We start from the raw sequence: 19108 nt of genomic DNA, 5'->3' as shown, positions 1-19108 counted from the left end.
TGGGAGTCGGTGTCCAGAAGAAAACGTGATTCATCCATGTTCTACGGGGCTTGTAAAGCATTTCCCCGGCCTTTTGGAATAGAGAGGTATCCCTAAAGTGGATATTGGGGAAGTGAAAGAAAGGTGAGGATAAGCACAACGCAAATAACAGTTCAAATCTATCTAGACAACTAGTTGTTTGCCAATTCGAGGTACATACATTGTAGCATTATCATAAACATGAGCAGCTCGCTAATAGAAACAAAAAAGCGAATTCTAACCATCAATTGTAATAGCGATTGACTCACGAACTTCCCTCAATTGTGCATATAATGAGCGTAAAAATCCCACGAACTTTCATTTTGTTAAAATGGCAGCGTTACGTCTACAGGAAATTACGTGTACAAGTATCGTTTATGATTGTTATTTTTCGTTATAAATGTTACTTTTCTTTATTGTTTTCTTATTAGCAATTTCTTTATTTCTGCTGAAATATAAAACATTTTCTTCTTATTTTGGGGCGATACTATTTCCCGGTCCTGTTCTCATCCGGTCTCTTTATTTTAATTGAGAAAGTGTGAATGAAGGGGATAATAAGATTACATGTAATTGATTAATGAAAAAATAACTTATTCAATTTAAATAAAACAATTAATAATTAAACAAATGTTAATAAAGGAGTTTAATATAAAAACAGCTGGTTTTGTAAAAGCGAAGATACGCATTTTCTAAAATAATATTCATGATTGGTCATGAATTACATATATGCTTTGTTTCAATATAATATTTAAAACCATTTTTAAGCAACGTCTTTTTGCCTAATATTTACAACAATGGCAAAGAGAACCCAATGAAAACGGTATTTTAACTGTGTATAGAGACCTTGAAAACCACATTTAGTGTTGAGTTTTATTTAGATAATATCTTATCAAAAAATCTTACCATTGCTTGTACAAATTTACGTATTTGTTCTAATATTTTAAGAATGCATATTGGTATATATGACAGACTAGAAAAAACTTGCGTTATTGTCAAATATGTGATTCTATTGAATTAGAAGACGAGTACCACTTAATGATATTAGATAAAATGTTGGACTTAATTACGAATTATGTTCGCGAAAATAATATTTGTTATGAAGTAGGTTTTGTTGATATAAAAATATTATGCATATTTAGGTGATAATTAGATAATAATTATTCAGCTTTTTTTAAAGTCTGCTTAATAAGACTATGTCGGAACGAAAATAAGCAATCATTATTGAATTGTTATTACATTTATCATTTAGTTTTATATAGAAATTAAACAAGCAGTGTAGGTGGTATTAAGAATATTTATTTTTGTAGTTGATGGCTATGTATATGGTCTTCACTTTCCAAACACAACAGTACATTTATTTTCACTCTCTCGGCATGGAAGTTGCTCGTTTAAGATCCATTCTGAGTTGAGGAAGTGTTATAAAAATGTAAATAAAATGTTTACAAATGTGTGATCATAAAGTTTCATAATGCAAGCTTCCTTGGACTAGCTTGTGGAATAAGCAAGAAAAACATTATTAAAATTACAATATATATTTCCTAAAAATCTTCTTCCAAATGATAAACCTAAGTAAATCATTGTGAAAATGTGACGTGATAAGCAGAAACATTTTGAGTAAACCGAACGGCTGAAAATAACGGTTTAAAGATAACACAAATCTGCAAATACCTATTAAAATCAAAGAACTGAAAGCTTAGTTAAGTAAAGACAATAGATTAGAGTATATATTTTTGTAAGGAATTCATCCTCAAAACCAGAAGAGAAGTACTCTTCTTCAAAGTTTAGTGACAATACCGAACAATAAACAGTATAGCGGCCGATGACAGACACGCCTGACAACAGTACTGTAGTCAAGTGACAATGGCGGAGCACTTTGAAGTGTTAATTAAGCATAGTCTCAGATGGCAGAATTTATCAGATACTTTTTATTCTTAGTTTAATTAATTATTTGTAAGATTTGTAACATATTGTTGTGGGCATGCAGTACACGTTGCCACTTTAGTGATTAATTTTAAACCGGTTAGCACTTCTGATGCTGTCACAATCAAGCAAGTACGTGACGTGTTTAGAAAATTGACAGCGCCGCACTTGTACTTAAGACGAGGAAAAGGTTCTATTCCGTGAAAATGCACATGCTTCGCAGGGACAAGAAGGAAGAAGAAGATGGTTTGTATTTACTTGTTTTTTTTGTGTGATTATATATATCAAAATCACAGTATATTGACCGAAAGCGTTTTGAAATCAGGCCAGCCAAAGATGTCCGTCAAAGACGAAACATTCAGTGGAACAACCACAGTGGCTAAAGTTTGGGAAATAAACCTATAACGTAGAATATTAGCTAACAACTTAACAGTTTCTACTGATCCAGATATTATAAATTAATTAGTCTCACTGATAGAATATTACCGTAATTAGAGCCTCCTTAGTTTTTAAAAGTTAAAGATGCTCTCTCAAAGATTGACCGTTTTGACAACTTTTGTGTATTTTTTTGTCTTGCAATGACTACATTTTTGCATGAATGTCTGGAAACCAGCGCAAAATGCTGACTTAATATTAGATGACGGTTTTTCATTATTATGGTAGAAAAGTGATGTTACTAATGCTTTAAGAAAACTGAAATTTTCTATGTTTTTTTACGAACAATTGAGATCTGTCATTGAGTGTGATAAAATCTTGAATGACTGAGTCCAGGCATTGGTGACAGAATAAGCTGTTTAGAAGTCAATTATTTGTTTTTTAGTGCCATTCATGAATACATTGATAGGTTTGTTGAATAAAAGGTTTTAAAACAAGTTGAGCCTTATGAATCATGTTAGCATTTTCTTCATTTTGCCAAAACAACGCTATTTTTCCCCACCCTTAAAGTGGAAAATAACACTGTATCTAGTCATCACAGGAGGCAAATTGGTCCAGAGTAGTTATTTCAAGTTTGTCACTGTGCCATACTTTATAATGCAACGCCATGTTTTGATTGATTTGATCTTTTTGCAGGTGGTGGAAATCCATTCTACAATCTGGACAAGACCAGTGTCCTTCAGGAGGTACTTATTACTTATGTTTCACTCAAGATTTCACTTTCAAAGTTTGCATCTTTTACATATTGTTGGTTGGTCTGTCTGTTTGAAAACCAAAGCTTGTCCAGGTGATAACTTGACAATTCCTGGACCAATGTCATCAAACTTTGACCAGTAGATGACCCCTATTAATTTAAGGGATCAAAGGTCAAGGTCACAGTGACCTTGAATGATAAAAAGGTGGCCGAGTGATAAATGACAATGCCTGCACCCATGGCCCTCAAACTTGATATGAAGGTTTCGGTCTGACCAATAGTGAAGAACATCTCATGTTTTAAATCTTTCAGTACAATGACAACATCCCTGGTATATGTACTTTCAATTAAGGCTCTTAAGTTTATTTCTGGAAAGCATAATAACGAATAATGATTGCAATTACTCATTCCTTTAGCCTTTCTGTCGATGATTACATTTAATGTCATTGTGTATTTTTAGGCCAGGACATTCAATGAAACCCCCATCAACCCACGGAAATGTGGCCTAATTCTCACCAAGCTACTCTACATGATCAACCAGGGAGATCAGACCATTGGAAGCACTGAGGCGACAGAGGCTTTTTTTGCAATGACCAAACTCTTTCAGTCCAAGGATGTAAGTAAACCCCTGAGAAAATTTGTAATTCACGATCTACCAACAAGATGAAAATAAGTTATCTCTGGTAATTTTCCTTCATATGCATTTGAGTATTGTCATCTTTATAAATCCTTGTCATCTGGCTGAACACATTCACATGAAGAAATGCTCAGTTTATGTGCTTTAAACATTTTAAAATGAATACAGATATTAACGGACCAATAGTCTACTAGCATAATATTATGTATAGTGAATGAAAATAATTGATCCTATTAACAATGTAAGTTATTATAAGAAAATAGTCTATGGAATTATCTTTTTGTTTTGTTTTTATTAACATCAGTGGGTATTTGTTACAACCAGCAATCTTTCTGTATTAATGAGGTGTACTAAAAAACAAGTGACATGTTTCTAATACTTGTAACAGCAAACATTGAGAAGACTGATGTACATGGGTATCAAGGACATGTCCAAGATTGCAAATGATGTCATCATTGTTACCAGCAGGTACTTGGATTGTTCATAATTCATTTTAATTGTATTTTAGTCAAACCCGTTGCACTCTGTTTACATGATAAATAAGTATACAGATGTCTGCATCATTACATACATGTATCTAACAGACTACATGTAGTACGCTGCTGAAATTAAACCTATTTGAAAGTGAAAATATATAATTTAAGCCTTTCCTCACCAATGATTATTTTTAAACAGATTATGTTCAATGTTTTGGAAAAAGAACAAACATTCTAATGTTGGTGATGCAGGATCCTGTTATTGTTTATTTAAAGCTTGATGAAGGATATGACAGGGAAAGATGACCAGTTCCGCGGACCAGCCATCAGGGCGCTCTGCTCCATCACTGATGTAAGAACTTAAAAAATCTTGATTTAATAGACAAGATGTTGATATATACAATCTTCATGCATTGTATATCGTTTGCCAATAACATTGTAAGTAATGATTTATTATTATTTCAACTATTTCACTATGAATATCTCTGTATAACTGTTGGAATTCATTTCAGACAACTATGTTGCAAAGTATTGAGCGCTACATGAAGCAGGCAATAGTTGACAAGAACCATGCTGTGGCTAGTGCTGCCCTTGTCTCCTCTCTGGTAAGGTGACAAGAGTGACATGCTGGAAAAAGAATGTGGTTTATTCTGGGAACAATTCTGGTGCTCAACCAATAGAGCTTACAGACCCAGATAACTCACATTCTTTCTGAATAGTTCAAGTTGTAATGGTGACAAATGTGTTAGTATTAAAAAGTTTATGAATTCCAATCGGTATCAAAATTAACATTACGCAAAATCTTCCTGATATAAATATTCCATACTGTTAAACCAATCAAGTGATTTACAAGATACAAACAAATGCACGTGTACTTGGATTTTATTTATTCTTTCATTTCCTGTAGCAATATAATCTGAATACAAAAATGACATTCTCTTTTATGAGAACCATTTTTGATTTTAAGTATTGTAGTATTAGAAATGTATTTGTACTTTATTTCAGCACTTGAGCAAAGGAAGTCAGGATGTGACAAAGCGCTGGGTGAACGAGGCCCAAGAAGCTGTCTCCTGTGATAACATCATGGTTCAGGTATGTGACAAAATTCCGGTTGAACCATGCCCATTAAGCCTTTTCCTGTGATGACGTTATAGGTCAGGTAGGTGACAAACAGCCAGGTGAACGAGGCCCAGAAAGCTGTTTTATGTGATAACATCATGGTCAAGGTATGCAAGGGCTAACATACTATTTTTTAACAGGGTTCAATGATGATGGTGTTATCAAAAGTACATTCCATATGTAATATCTGCATTAATGTGATGACAAGTATATTGCTATTGAAGGAGTTCTAATGTTTGAACAGTTGATGCTGATGTTCAGACCTTATGTCTTAACTGTTAGCATATTCTACAGTTTTATAAAGTGAAACAAAAAAGGCATTCAAATATATTTAAATCAAATCAGGAGTTCTTGTAATTATTGAACGTAAATATTTCTCCATGCAGATACAAATGTTAAAACCCTATTGATGTTTAATAACTTGTGCAAGAAGTTGAAAGAAAAATAAGATGAGATGTCTTTCCTATTAAAGATAATCCTAACAGATTATGTCTTGATAAGTATATCAGGTTTGGCAAAGTGGATGTGATGATAAACATGTAATAATTTGTAATTCCCTGTGTTTTCACTCCAGTACCATGCCCTGGGCCTGCTGTACCACATCCGGAAGCATGACAAGCTGGCGGTGACAAAGCTGGTTAGCAAGTTCAGCAAGCACTCCCTCAAGTCTCCATATGCCTACTGCCTGCTGGTGAGATATAAAGGTTTAAGACAGGTTTTAGAAGGGACAGGTTGCTGTAGAAAAGATATAAAGGTTTAAGACAGGTTTTAGAAAGGACAGGGTGCTGTAGAAAAGATATAAAGGTTTAAGACAGGTTTTAGAAAGGACAGGTTGCTGTAGAAAAGATATAAAGGTTTAAGACAGGTTTTAGAAAGGACAGGTTGCTGTAGAAAAGATATAAAGGTTTAAGACAGGTTTTAGAAAGGACAGGTTGCTGTAGAAAAGATATAAAGGTTTAAGACAGGTTTTAGAAAGCACAGGTTGCTGTAGAAAAGATATAAAGCTTTAAGACAGGTTTTAGAAAGGACAGGTTGCTGTAGAAAAGATATAAAAGTTTAAAAGGGCAAATTGTATAGGGCTGTGCAGAATTTGAATGTTAGAATAGAAATTGTGTTTCAACTGCCAAATATGTTTGTTTGTTTTTATAATTTTACTGTTAGTCTAAAGCATTTAATTCTGTTACGTCAGAAGGGTGAACATGTTGGTCCCAATAAGGCAGAACGGTGCTACTCAATAAGGACAGTATACAGCACCATGTCACAACTTCAGCTACAATCCTAGAGATATTTACAGAGAATGATCGCTGATTTAAGATGTGTTGTTTTTTGTAAAACACTATGTTAATTTGCATTTAGTTGTCAGTGATCACGCCATTATGCCTCCATCACTTATTGCCCCTCGTTATAAACTTACAGTGAATGTTTGCATACTAGAGATATTTCATGCAATTATTGAATTTTCTATGTTTTTAGCTAGTCTTTATTTCGAAGAGAAAAGTTCTGTGTAAGTCTTGAAACTGTAACCATCACACTAAATATTCACATAGAATTAGTACACATGTTGCCAAAGACAACATTCATAGCTGTATCAAGTTCCATAACTGGATTTGATAATTGTTGAATTATGACCCATTATAGACTGGGCAAAACGACAGAAATGGGTTGGAATCTGTTTGCTCTAACAAATTGGCTTTGTTTGTATTTATGACATACAACAACCATTTTAAGTTTTGCCATAGTAAATAAAAACTTGTATAATATATTTATCATAAAACAGATTTGTTAATTTCTCTTGTTTCTAACATAATGAGGTTATACATTGTTACCATGTCTTCATGACCTCTTTACTTTCCAGATCCGTATTGCAAGCAAGCTAATAGCAGATGAGGATGCTGGATCGGAAAGTCCGATGTTTGAGTTCATAGAAAGTTGTCTTCGTCACAAGAATGAGATTGTGATCTACGAGGCGGCCCAGGCTATGGTGAACATTAAGGGAATCACAGCAAAGGAGCTTGCCCCTGCTGTGTCGGTCCTTCAGCTGTTTTGTAGCTCACCGAAGCCTACTCTGAGATTTGCTGCGGTCAGGACTCTGAATAGGGTATGTTTGTGTTTGATATTTGTTCCTGTTAGATGCCTGATTTGCCATATACTTTACATCTTTTTTTATTTTTGTCGTAATTTCTGCACAAAATCTTATATTGTAATATTGAAATTGCACATTTTACAATAGTTTCAACTGTTCAATTCTTCCAAGGAAAGAAATGGTGATGAATTTTACAAAAATAATAACTTGGTAAATATGTAATATTTAATGCAATAAATTATTCATATGATATAGCCACTTTTTGTTCCCATTATTCGAGCAGGTTGCCATGAAGCACCCAGCAGCAGTGACAGCTTGCAACCTGGACCTGGAGAATCTCATCACAGACACAAACCGCAGCATTGCCACGCTCGCTATCACCACTCTCCTCAAGGTCAGCTTTTATTTTGAGCATGACATTAAAGATACGAAATATTCTCATTTTAAGGCTTTTAAATTTTTGGTCTCATGTTGCTTACATACCAATAGCTTGTTTCACTATTTTCCTTGAAAAACATGATTTTTAGCAATTAAAAGCAATTGTCTAGACAATACTTCAGGAGGTTTGTTTTCAAATTCAGCATTTTATTCTTCCTTGCAGACTGGAAGTGAGAGCAGTGTGGATCGCCTGATGAAGCAGATCTCCTCGTTCATGTCAGAAATCTCGGATGAGTTCAAGATCGTCGTTGTCCATGCCATCCAGTCCCTGTGCCTGAAGTATCCACGCAAACATGGCGTGATGATGAACTTCCTGTCCTCCATGCTTCGTGATGAGGGAGGCTTCGACTACAAGAAGGCCATTGTGGACAGCATCATTACCATCATTGAGGACAACTCTGAAGCCAAGGAGGCTGGTCTCGCTCACCTCTGCGAGTTCATTGAGGATTGTGAGCACACCGTTTTGGCCACGAAAATTCTTCACCTGTTGGGACGGGAAGGCCCACGGACACCGACTCCATCTAAGTATATCCGGTTCATCTATAACAGAGTCATACTGGAGAATGCCGCAGTGCGTGCAGCAGCTGTTACAGCTATGGCGAAGTTCGGTGCACACTGTGACGAGTTGCTGGACAGCTGTATTGTTCTTCTTGAGAGATGCCTCCTTGACTCTGATGACGAAGTTCGTGACAGGGCCACCTTCTATGTAAATGTCTTGATGGAAAGACAGAAGGCCCTGAACTCGGCATACATTCTTAATGGTAAGATAAAGTTACTACTATATGAGAGAGTGATAACTATTTATATAATATTCATAGTTAGCAGATTAAGTTTGACCATTAAATTGAAAAAAAAAAATGTATTGAAGTCATGTGAATGTAAAAAATGTTCTAAATTATTATCACCAAAACACCAAAAGAGCAAAAATGGACATTAACAGGTAGCTTTAAAATTCTCATGTTTTATACTTTATTTGTAACATCAAACTTCTTTTTATTAGACATCTTATTATATACCAGGAAAGTTCAATCATTTCAGTGTTTATTTTCACCCAGGTCTGCAGGTGTCTGTGGTGGGCCTGGAGCGTGCCCTGCACCAGTACACCCTTGAGCCCGTCGAGAAACCCTTTGACCTCAAGACCGTGCCCCTCGCCACCCAGCCTATCACCGAGCAGAGGCCACTTGCTGGAGGTTAGTATTACCTTGTGTTTAAGTAAGGTTAGGGCTATTCCATTTAAAAAATTCCCGATGGGAGGAAGGCACTTCTCAATGATGCCCCTCCCGTACAGAAGCAAATTTACTCTGATAGAGCCCTAATTAGCAAAATAAGACACCCACCCATACAGACTATGAAAATAATTGCCTTCCCCCCAACCAAGATGCATTTTCTCACTTGTTATACTATTTTGAAGTTTGTGTTAATTTACTAAGTACTTGGTTTTATAAACACTCAAAGTCTTGCAAGTTAAGTGTTTTCTCGTTTGTAAAATCTTTCTACATTTTCTTCATAGGCAAGGAGCCTGGTGACTCGGTATCGGCCAAAGCCTCGGACAAGGTGGCTTCCTCTCGCCAAGACGTGTATGCAGGTAACAGAAGCCTCATTTATATTTATATAGAATTCAGTTTTCAAAACAACAATACGTTGAGCAAATACTATATAGTTGATTATTTAGATTTGATAATTAAGTAAAAAAGTTAGTTTGTCAGTCTTTTGTCGCTCTCCTAAAAAGCTACTGGAAGGTATTTTAGTCATAATTGACGGATCATGTCTAATTGGAAGTTTGAAGATGTAATTGCAGAAAGAACATTTATGAAGATTACATTCTTATATTTCTGTTGATGAGTATGGCCTTTTAGTTACCATTAACCTTCATGTCTTTTCCTCCCCTGCAGAGCAACTGGCAGCCATACCAGACTTTGCCAACCTGGGCCCACTGTTCAAGTCCTCTAGCTTGCCTGTGGAGCTGACCGAGTCGGAGACGGAGTATGTGGTCCGCTGTGTGAAACATGCTTACTCCAGATACATGGTCTTCCAGGTGGGTGTTTAGTCTGAGAGAGAGTAGTTGGTTGTCTGTATGAAATGTGCTTACTCCATGGTCTTCCTGGTGGGTTTATAGCCTGAGAGAGAGAATGTTATTGGCTGTGAGAAACATGCTTTTTCCAGATACATGGTGTTCCAGGTCAGGTACCTAGTCTTCCAGTTGGGTGTATAGTCATAGAGAGAGTATGTTGTTGGCGGTGTAAAACATGCCTGCTCCAGACACATACACTTACAGTTGAGTGTATAGTCTGATAGAGATTGAGAGTATGTGGTCAGCTGTGTGAAACATGCTTACTTCGGGTACATAGACTTCTGATTTGGGTGTAGTGTCTGAAATGGAGTATAGTAAGACAGAGTAGTTGGTTGGCTGTATGGAACATGCTTACTCCAGTAACATAGACGTCTAGTTGATTGTATAGTCTGATGCAGAATGTGGTACGATGAGTGAAACATGCTTTTTCCAGATGCATGGTCTCTGAAAAGTAGTATGATTAGCTATATATAATTGTAAAATATGGCTACCAAATAAATTCCAATCTCTGACCATCTGGGAAAAGTACGATTGGTTCAAACAATGATATCAACACATCAACACCGATGTAACCTCAATCACTTACAGATTGTGAAAATAGCTGCACAATCTGACAGTGCCATAAACAAGTATTAAAATCCATCAAGAAAATGATTCCACAAGCACCATAGCAATTATTTATGAACAATTCATATTCTAACAATGAAGGACAATTTCTCTCCTGGTTCTAGTTTGACTGCACAAACACGCTGAATGACCAGGTGCTGGAGAAAGTGGTGGTTCATATGGAGAATACGGACGAATTCGAAGTCCTCAAGTACATACCCTGTCCCAGTCTGCCCTATGACACCCCAGGCACCACCTACACTCTGGCCAGGCTGCCTGAAGATGCCACCTCAGGTATGTTTAATAAAACAATGTGAGCTGCCTATTCTTTAAAATGATGAGTTCTTCATTATAGAATTTGATTACTACTTTTAAAATAGTAAAAGCAAACTAATCATATCTAATGTTTAGCCATTGCCAAGAGGCTAATGAATTAAAGTTTTTTGTGTTAAAGCATCTGTTATTGTAAGTCTTAATTATTTTCATGTTACCAGTGACTGGGACATTCAGTTGCACCCTGAAGTTTGTTGTGAAAGATTGTGATCCGAACACTGGTGAGGCTGATGACGAGGGATATGATGATGAATATGTGGTATGTACTCATAGTCAAGATAGTGTCTACTTAAGTTGACTTAACGTTTGAGATATCGGGGGGTATTAATATGACTTAACCTTCTACTTAACTTATGCAATCTCTATGTTAAGATATAAGCCTGCCACAATCATCTCAAGAAACATGGGATATTAGTTCAAATTCCATTGCTGTGGTAAATATAAAAGTTTCATTTTTTCTGTAGTCTGGAAACTAAAAATCTAGTTCAGAATTTAATATTGAGAAAACAATTGTAAAGAATTTTATATTCCATCTCTTTTCCCTATTTTTAATGGTATATTTGTTGAACAGTTGGAGGACGTGGAGGTGTCTGTAGCTGACCATGTACAGAAGGTGATGAAGCCCAACTTTGCCGCGTCCTGGGACGAGGTCGGCCCTGATAATGAGATGGAGGACACATTTGCTCTTTCCACCATGAAGACTCTTGAAGGTTTGCATTGTATTAATTATATAGCACAGTTACTTTATCCAAACATCTGGAACAGTTATTTTGAGATTTAAAAAAACAACACCAAAAGTTTCTTTAGAATTAGCTAACTACATTAATGGTATCCTATACAAAATATTGCAGAGCTTTATAGGCTTGACATACTTGCTTTCATTTCAGATGCTGTGAAAAATATAATCCAATACCTGGGAATGCAGCCATGTGAGCGATCTGACAAGGTGCCAGAGGGTAAAAGTTCACACTCCCTGTTTTTAGCGGGCGTGTTCCGTGGTGGACATGATGCTTTGGTTAGAGCCAAACTTGCCATGGCAGATTCCGGCGTCACCATGCAACTGACAGTGCGGTCTACAGATCCTAGTGTCTCTGAAGTTTTGGTGTCTGCCATTGGTTAAAATTGTAAAATTACATGTCGGATCCATAGAAAAATGTTTGTGAAAGGAACTGTATTCTCTGATCTATGTAATTTGTTGATTATTATTTATATATGGTTTCCTTATGTGTAAATGAGAGATGGTGAAAACCCAACACACTAGTTATTTATAATTATTTCATTTTGACTTCAAATTCATTGCTGTAAACAATTGTGTTTGTGTAGTATCAATCATTATGTGTGAAAGCTTTGAAGTTTTAAAATTCTTACACAAGTCATTCACACTTCATAAGATATTTGAACAAAACAAGTGTTTTTTTATGATCAAGTTATGTTGCCTGCAACCAAATATTAAAAGTGCATGTTAAACAAAACTCCCATCTGTTGGAAAATATTATCCTGCTTAAAAAGTTATGCTTCCATTAAAACCATAAATTGTTTGACCTCTGTCAAATGTGTGATTGAAATAAATGGATGACAAGCAAATGTTCTTTTTTTACATATGAAGCGCATTGTTGGCACAAGCTTACCAGGTATAACTTAAGAGATGTGCGTATATAAATCACAGTGCTGGTCAAAATCAGTGGATAACACATTTTCATGCATTCAGTTGTTATATGTTTGTTTATAGATCACTATAATGATAGTAATAGGAAATTACTCAAAGTACATGTTTAATTATGTACAAATTGAGATATGGTCTGTAAAAATGGTTGAAGTCCACTACATGAGATCATGGGCTCCAGTATTGGATGAATCCTACCAAAACACAATACCCAATAGTTTCCTACCCATGTGCTTGCCAAATAAGGGTGATTTTAACCATTTATAATATTTATTCCAGTCATTTGAAACTTAGTACACATGTCATCAAGCAGTCAAGTTTTTGCCGTTGTCAACTAAACAAAGCAGATGAGTTGCTGGCACTCCTATTCACATTAAGACTTATTGCAGAAAATTCGATATTATGAAATACTCTTCCTCAAAGCAGATTGTTATCAAAAGACAATTTTTTTAAATGTTGACCCTCACAAAGTACAGCATTATCCAATATATGCTCTATATTAAAGACTGCAAAAACCAGGCTTATGGTCGTTAATTTACAAAATAGGAAATTAATTTCCATTTACTGTTGACTGAGTTAACAATGAAAGATTTGCAGAGCAAGGCAAGTGGTTTGCTTGGTTTAAGAATATCACATGTGATCAATGCGATAGTGCATCCAGTGACCTTGACATCTCAATTTCTGTCTACATACCGTAAGTCCAGTTTGTGGCCCTGTCTGTAAACAATTGCCTGTGAACATGATTTAATCTTCAGTATTGATTATATCTTAATCAAACTTATACAGTAGCTAGATATCCCTGAGAGCTTGGTACCTTTTGTAAGCCAGCCAAATATCCCATGAATGACTGGATTATGGCACTTGAAGTGAAAATTACAGTCTAAGGGAGACAACCTGAACTCAAGAGAGTGTCGTTCTTTTATAAGACCTACAGACTTTTTTTTACCAAAAATCGAAATCAGGTATCCTATCAATTTTATGGCATTACTTGCTAAGATAATTAATTCTCCAGAATTACAATATGAGACGAATGATGTATGTCGTTTTAAAGTAATGCAATTTAAAAGACCGCTTTATTTGGTAATATTCATAAGATTGCAAAGTTAATGTGAATTTTAAAGCAAGTAAAGTATTGTAGATAAATCTTCGTGAAGAAGAGAGGGGAATAGATAATTATAGATATTAATGCAGAACATGGTAATGTGTTGTTTAAAAGGCACTGCCATACTTGACTATAAATAGTCAAAATGTTCTTGGCCAATATTGGGTTATATTTGAGAATCAACTTACACTAGCAATACACTGTCAAGTTGAAAGCAATGTTTATATGTCTTAGAACATCTAGGTTTATAAGTCACTGTTATGAAATGAGTATTTAAAATTCATCAATAATAAATTAAATTTACCTCATCTATTCTTACCTATTCTACATGACAGGTAGTTATCGGTTACAGTTTGGGCCCACTCAAAAAATAATTTGGATTCCATTTTTATTGCCTGTAAACAGTAAAACCACACTTGTCTCAACTACAATCTTTCAATGCTTTCATTGCTTACATCTCTATTGCCTTTGATTAAATGGGTTGATTGCTATTATTGAGCTTGTGGACACAATAGAGCTTCCATTTCTTGTCCGATTCTATCAACCCTGGACAGTTAAAATATTGACGGGACCAGCCAGATCGTTAAGGCAGCCATTATCGCCTTTGAAATTGGCTACATTTCTGGCATAAATAAGGCCTCCATATTCACATTGCATGTTACAGGACTGTTATGGCTGCGCCGATTAACTATCTTGAAATGTTCTAAGTGAACTATTAGTATGTTATCTATTACCCATATGTGCATGCTCTGGATAAAAAAAAATACAAAACAAGCCATGACCCTAGGGCATAGGCCCTGTTTTTAAAGGGCCTCTGTTAGAATACCCTGTGCTCTAGATAAGAAGTTTTAATCCTATTAAACAAACTAGTCAAAATCTGCTTAATTGGATGATCAACCTTGTATAGTCATAAATATCAAATACTGACATCAATATTCACAATTACCCACCGTTGGACTGAATTGAAAGCCTGCAACTGAGCAACTTATGATCTGTATCGGCAATGCTTATGATAATATACCATGCATCATTGGTAGCAACATTAACTTGGAAGTTACATGCTTTGAACTTTCAAATATGACCACCTCTTCATATACTAGCAAGAAAAAGTCTGCATAAGAAGACTTGATGATTAAAATGATGAAATAAATGTTTGGTTAATTCATGCTGTTACTCTAATTGTTCATCACATCAATGTTTCCATGAAACAGACGAGTGCTTCCTCAAAATGGGCCGATTGGTCTGGACCATTTTAAGTTATCAAAGGTGTTAATGTAATCGGTGTTAACTTGTTACTATCCCAGAAGTATAATGGATACACCGGATTGCTGTATCAGTTGTACGTGTTATATTTAAACATGTGAGCAATGTTTTCACATTTAAAAGTTGGCAACGAGGACGTTAAAAGTTCTGAACAATCGGCCCATTATGTGACAGTTTCAGAATAAAATTTTCTTTAAAGTGGCTATAATTGAAGAAATTTGAGGCCCAGTATGATTTTAAGAGCAATTACTTTATTAAGTTTATTCCATTAGTATAGGCTATATTTTGCACTCAAGAGTTTATCACTCTAATTACATCATTCTTACACACAATTTATCAAAATTGTTTAATCAAATGCTCCTTCCAAAAGTCTGTGTCAATGCAGGGTTATACAATATGTGAAACTTCAAATGTTAAACAGAGGTGTCATATTTTACATTTTATTGCACAAATACTTCATTTATTTACAATACAAGAGCAATAAATTATAATTTGCTTAAAAAATTTAAAGATCAAAAACAATTTTGTTATAGAAAATGTTTGAATGTAATATGGTACAAATAATTGGAACTAAACTCATTCAGAAATTGCAACCATAGAAGGGTGAAGTGCACTGAAGCACATTGGTAAAATCAGTCTAATAAATATAATCTGTCTTTTTATCACTTATGGATTCATGTTTCGTGTATTCAAGCAGAAATGAACACCAGGGTGAGATGCAAATCCATGAAGCGTGTAACTAGAGTAATGTAAATATTACAAAATGTACAATCAGATATTCATACAATGTGACCATTTGAAAAACAGCCCTAAACACTCACTTCTAGTATTCATTTATAAAATAGAATTAAACAAATACAAAATGTTTTTCTTTTTGACACAAAATGTCTTTGATGGGTTTCACAGTTCATATACTTGTGTAGCGTGGTTCAATTTGGTGATTTGTAAATGCCCATAGTAATGGTCCCTTCTTTCTTGATGAGTATACTCCTGAAAAATAAAATAGAAAACCTCACAAAATGAATTATGCAAAGACTAAAGTTCTACGCTAACTACATCTTTTATGTTGAAGTTGGATTTCTTTTTCTGCTAAATATTTTTTTTCAAATTGTTAACTGGCATCTTGAATTGCCATTTGATGTAAGAAAATTCATCTCTATATATTTAGTTTAGTCTGTTGAGGGACTTTCTAAAAATAAAAGATGACCTGAAATTTCAAGTTTATAGAATTTCTAGCTAGCAATGGGTTGATTCTTGTCCTAGTTTTCAACTTTTAATTATTCTAAGAGGACATGGTAGGCTTTTTTTACTTAAATTGACACTCTTATTCAAAATCAAAACATACACATGTTTAACAAACTTCAATTTTGGCTGATTAACCTTTGACTACTTACTGTACTTGCATTTATGGAAAATATCATTTTCTGATACTAAATTTGTCACCGTGTACTAAATAGTTGAAAACTCAAAAATATTAAATGATTGGCGAATGCTAAAGATTTACAGAAATCTACTATAGTCTCATAAAGTAGAAAAAAACATGTTTTATGCACATTTCTTTAAAAAAAAATGGCATCCTTCGTAAGAACCATTGTTTTAGACATTTATTAATCATTTTAGGAATATTAAAACAATAGTACTATTTGTGGTAAATCGTTTTTGGGAGTAAGAGTGCATCTTTAAAGGACTGAACAACAGCACAAGGAACAGGTGCCGATGTGTGTCCATTGCTCGCAATTGATCCACAAAAAAGTTGACAATTATTGATATTATGGCATGATCTTCGTATTCTTTCAGTGTGTTTCATGTGTTATGTTTTAACTTTGGCAAAAATTATGTTTTTTTGCACACCAATGATAAGAGTATGACCTGAACTCCAGCAGACTTACCCTCCCTCTGACTCTATGGCAATGACTGGAGGTGGCAGGTTTGGGTTCAGTCTGGCTGCACTCTCTGCAATGTTGGCAATGTGACCAGATGTCTCTCGGGTTGCTACTCCTTTGGCTGAAAAATGATGTGACCAAGTAGATAAAGAGATAATAGTGTAAGCTTTTTTAATTGTAGTAACATGAAATCAAGATCATAATAAGTGGATCATCTGGTGCATGAGATGTGAACACTGGTTGATAAAGGGGCATAACTCAATGATGTCTTTGATACACATTAATATAATGAGTACATTGTTTCATTTAATACTGGTAAAACGTGTTTTGAATTTCATGTGAATATATTCAACCAATTTTATATAATTACTGAATTAAAGATGTTGTACAATGATATTATATTTAATGCTTCCACAAACATGATATAGCAGTGTAGAGTATATTTTTACTTGTGAATGGCCCTCATATATTATGATTTTGTATTTGTACAACATGATAGATGTCTACAATCATAATTACATTTTACTGAGCAGTTTATACTGAGACTGTGAAATGTAAATTAAATCATTTATCCAGCTGCATGACTTGTTTATTGTCTTAAAGGCTTGGCAAGATGCCAATTCATCAATTATGATGACACTAGCACTATACAAACTACTGATTCTATTGTTAAAAAGCAGTATCGAAAAAGTGACCAGAAAAAATAATTTGCTAATATCAAAGCTTCAAAACTAAACATGTCATTGTTATCAACTACATGTATACAGCTTAATATCTAATTTTAAGAAATTGTTCACTGTTTATACGTAGACTCTCACCTCCAAGACAAAGACCATGTTCATCTGTGCATATCACACCAGCTATACCCGGCAATCTGAACCTGCAAAAACACAAACAGAACATTTTTAACAGTCAAAAGTTATCTTTTTAAAATGTTTTACCATATTAATCCAAACATTCATTCTTTTGTTTGATTAAGTATATATATATATTTAAGTGTTTTATAAATAAATTATGTCTGCTGTACATCTGCCAGTCACCTGCCATGCAAGATTTCTGCAAAAACAGATGAATAATTTCAAGCTTCCATTTTCATATTTGGATGCAAATATCAGAATACATATACCTGGTCTATCATACAATTTATTTCATTAACAAGCAATTTTATGTTGAAAACACAAGTTATTTTTTATAGTTTGAGCTTAAAATATGTATTCGTTGTTGGAAGTGTGTTAAAGTTGTACATTTCTGAAACTTGTTTATGAAACAAAATGCAAGTTATCTGGAGAAAAGTTACTAGCTCCACAAAAAACGCCATCCAAGGGTCTGAACATCTCAACTTTTACTAAGTCATAAAACAACATATATTTTAAAAATAAATTGGTTGATATTTTAATTTTAGGTTTATAGAGATAAGTGATCTTGTTTAAATTAAATTTTGGTCTTGACAAAATACAGGGGAGCCTTGCCATAAGCTTGGTCCTGTCAACGTTGTTACATGATAGCTTTATCATCTAAGGGTTATCTGCCCTAGTGAGTTAAATACCTAGGCACAGCCACATGCTTATCAGTTCTAGTTTAGATATCGTACAATACATGTCGCAATAAATAGTTAGAGCACATTTAGTGTCATACTTATATTTATATGTATTCCTCCATAACATAACATGGTGTCAGAAGTCAGGAAACATAAATAATAATTCTAAACAAAAGTGGAATGTTATTTATTGACAATTATATTAAATAATAATTCTAAACAAAAGTGGAATGTTATTTAGTGAGCATTGAATGGATAATAATTCTGGACAAAAGTTGAATGTTATTCAATGGTAACATGATTTATAAACAAAATAAATCATGAATCTTCAAGGAATACCAGCTCCAACAATAGACTGGAACTCAACAAATATTACGGAGTTTTACGAATATTACTACCGTCTGCGTTAGGGCGCTGATTTTCATTCACGCACACAGTTTACTTGTAAATTTATACATCAATAATACAGGTATTTAAGAATTTTCATAACAATACGTTGTTTAAGTTGTGACCGAGTAACTTTTTACTAAATTGATTAGTGAAATAACAAAATATGAAAAGCCTTTGAAAAGGAGTAAGTTAAGTGATAGATCTTTGTGACTTTTTTAACTTAACAATACCAGGATAGAATAGTTCTGTGAGTGGTCTCAAAGAATAATAAATTGATGAAATAGAATACTCGAACAATTAAAATAATAAAGAAAACGTTTCGGTTCTTACGTATCGTCTAGATGCTTTTCTAAATTTCTTTCCATTTTGGATGCAGTCAGCTGACCAGTGATTTTGCAATTTACACAACATATAATTTATTTGGTATCAATAATCTCCGT

The 19108-nt window shown here is 34.4% G+C and overlaps 2 protein-coding genes across 2 annotated transcripts; one reads left to right on the top strand and one right to left on the bottom strand.

The window, feature by feature from the left end:
- The first annotated feature begins 2056 nt into the window (after positions 1 to 2056).
- On the top strand, positions 2057 to 12412 carry LOC128217220 (coatomer subunit gamma-2-like). The gene is made up of 18 exons (XM_052924197.1): positions 2057 to 2184; positions 3010 to 3059; positions 3528 to 3683; positions 4093 to 4172; positions 4457 to 4532; positions 4693 to 4785; positions 5186 to 5272; positions 5874 to 5990; positions 7155 to 7397; positions 7666 to 7776; positions 7984 to 8581; positions 8876 to 9010; positions 9331 to 9405; positions 9713 to 9855; positions 10623 to 10791; positions 10992 to 11089; positions 11402 to 11540; positions 11718 to 12412. The coding sequence occupies exons 1-18, from the start codon at positions 2145 to 2147 to the stop codon at positions 11948 to 11950; spliced, it is 2643 nt and encodes an 880-aa protein (XP_052780157.1). The 5' UTR covers positions 2057 to 2144; the 3' UTR covers positions 11951 to 12412.
- A 2872-nt stretch (positions 12413 to 15284) lies between these two features.
- LOC128217228 (ragulator complex protein LAMTOR5 homolog) lies at positions 15285 to 19068 on the bottom strand. The gene is made up of 4 exons (XM_052924208.1): positions 18999 to 19068; positions 17560 to 17621; positions 16748 to 16862; positions 15285 to 15848 (listed from the first exon to the last, which is right to left on the bottom strand). Exons 1-4 carry the CDS (start codon positions 19031 to 19033, stop codon positions 15788 to 15790), a joined length of 273 nt encoding a protein of 90 aa, XP_052780168.1. The 5' UTR covers positions 19034 to 19068; the 3' UTR covers positions 15285 to 15787.
- Between the last annotated feature and the right edge of the window lie 40 nt (positions 19069 to 19108).

Source organism: Mya arenaria, chromosome 14, assembly GCF_026914265.1.
Source record: "Mya arenaria isolate MELC-2E11 chromosome 14, ASM2691426v1".
In the NCBI taxonomy this organism is placed as follows: Eukaryota; Metazoa; Mollusca; class Bivalvia; order Myida; family Myidae; genus Mya; species Mya arenaria.
Note: the sequence above shows the minus strand (reverse complement) of the source record. Positions and strands in the feature narration are given on the sequence as shown.

Excerpts from the sequence above, each read along its gene's own strand:
- LOC128217220 (XM_052924197.1), top strand. The coding sequence starts at position 2,145 with ATGCACATGCTTCGCAGGGACAAGAAGGAAGAAGAAGATG. Across the intron at positions 3,060-3,527 it reads AGACCAGTGTCCTTCAGGAG|GCCAGGACATTCAATGAAAC; the intron begins GTACTTATTACT and ends GTGTATTTTTAG. Across the intron at positions 5,273-5,873 it reads GTGATAACATCATGGTTCAG|TACCATGCCCTGGGCCTGCT; the intron begins GTATGTGACAAA and ends TTTTCACTCCAG.
- LOC128217228 (XM_052924208.1), bottom strand. The coding sequence starts at position 19,033 with ATGGAAAGAAATTTAGAAAAGCATCTAGACGATAC. Across the intron at positions 17,622-18,998 it reads GAAAAGCATCTAGACGATAC|GTTCAGATTGCCGGGTATAG; the intron begins GTAAGAACCGAA and ends GTGTTTTTGCAG. Across the intron at positions 16,863-17,559 it reads ACATGGTCTTTGTCTTGGAG|CCAAAGGAGTAGCAACCCGA; the intron begins GTGAGAGTCTAC and ends ATCATTTTTCAG.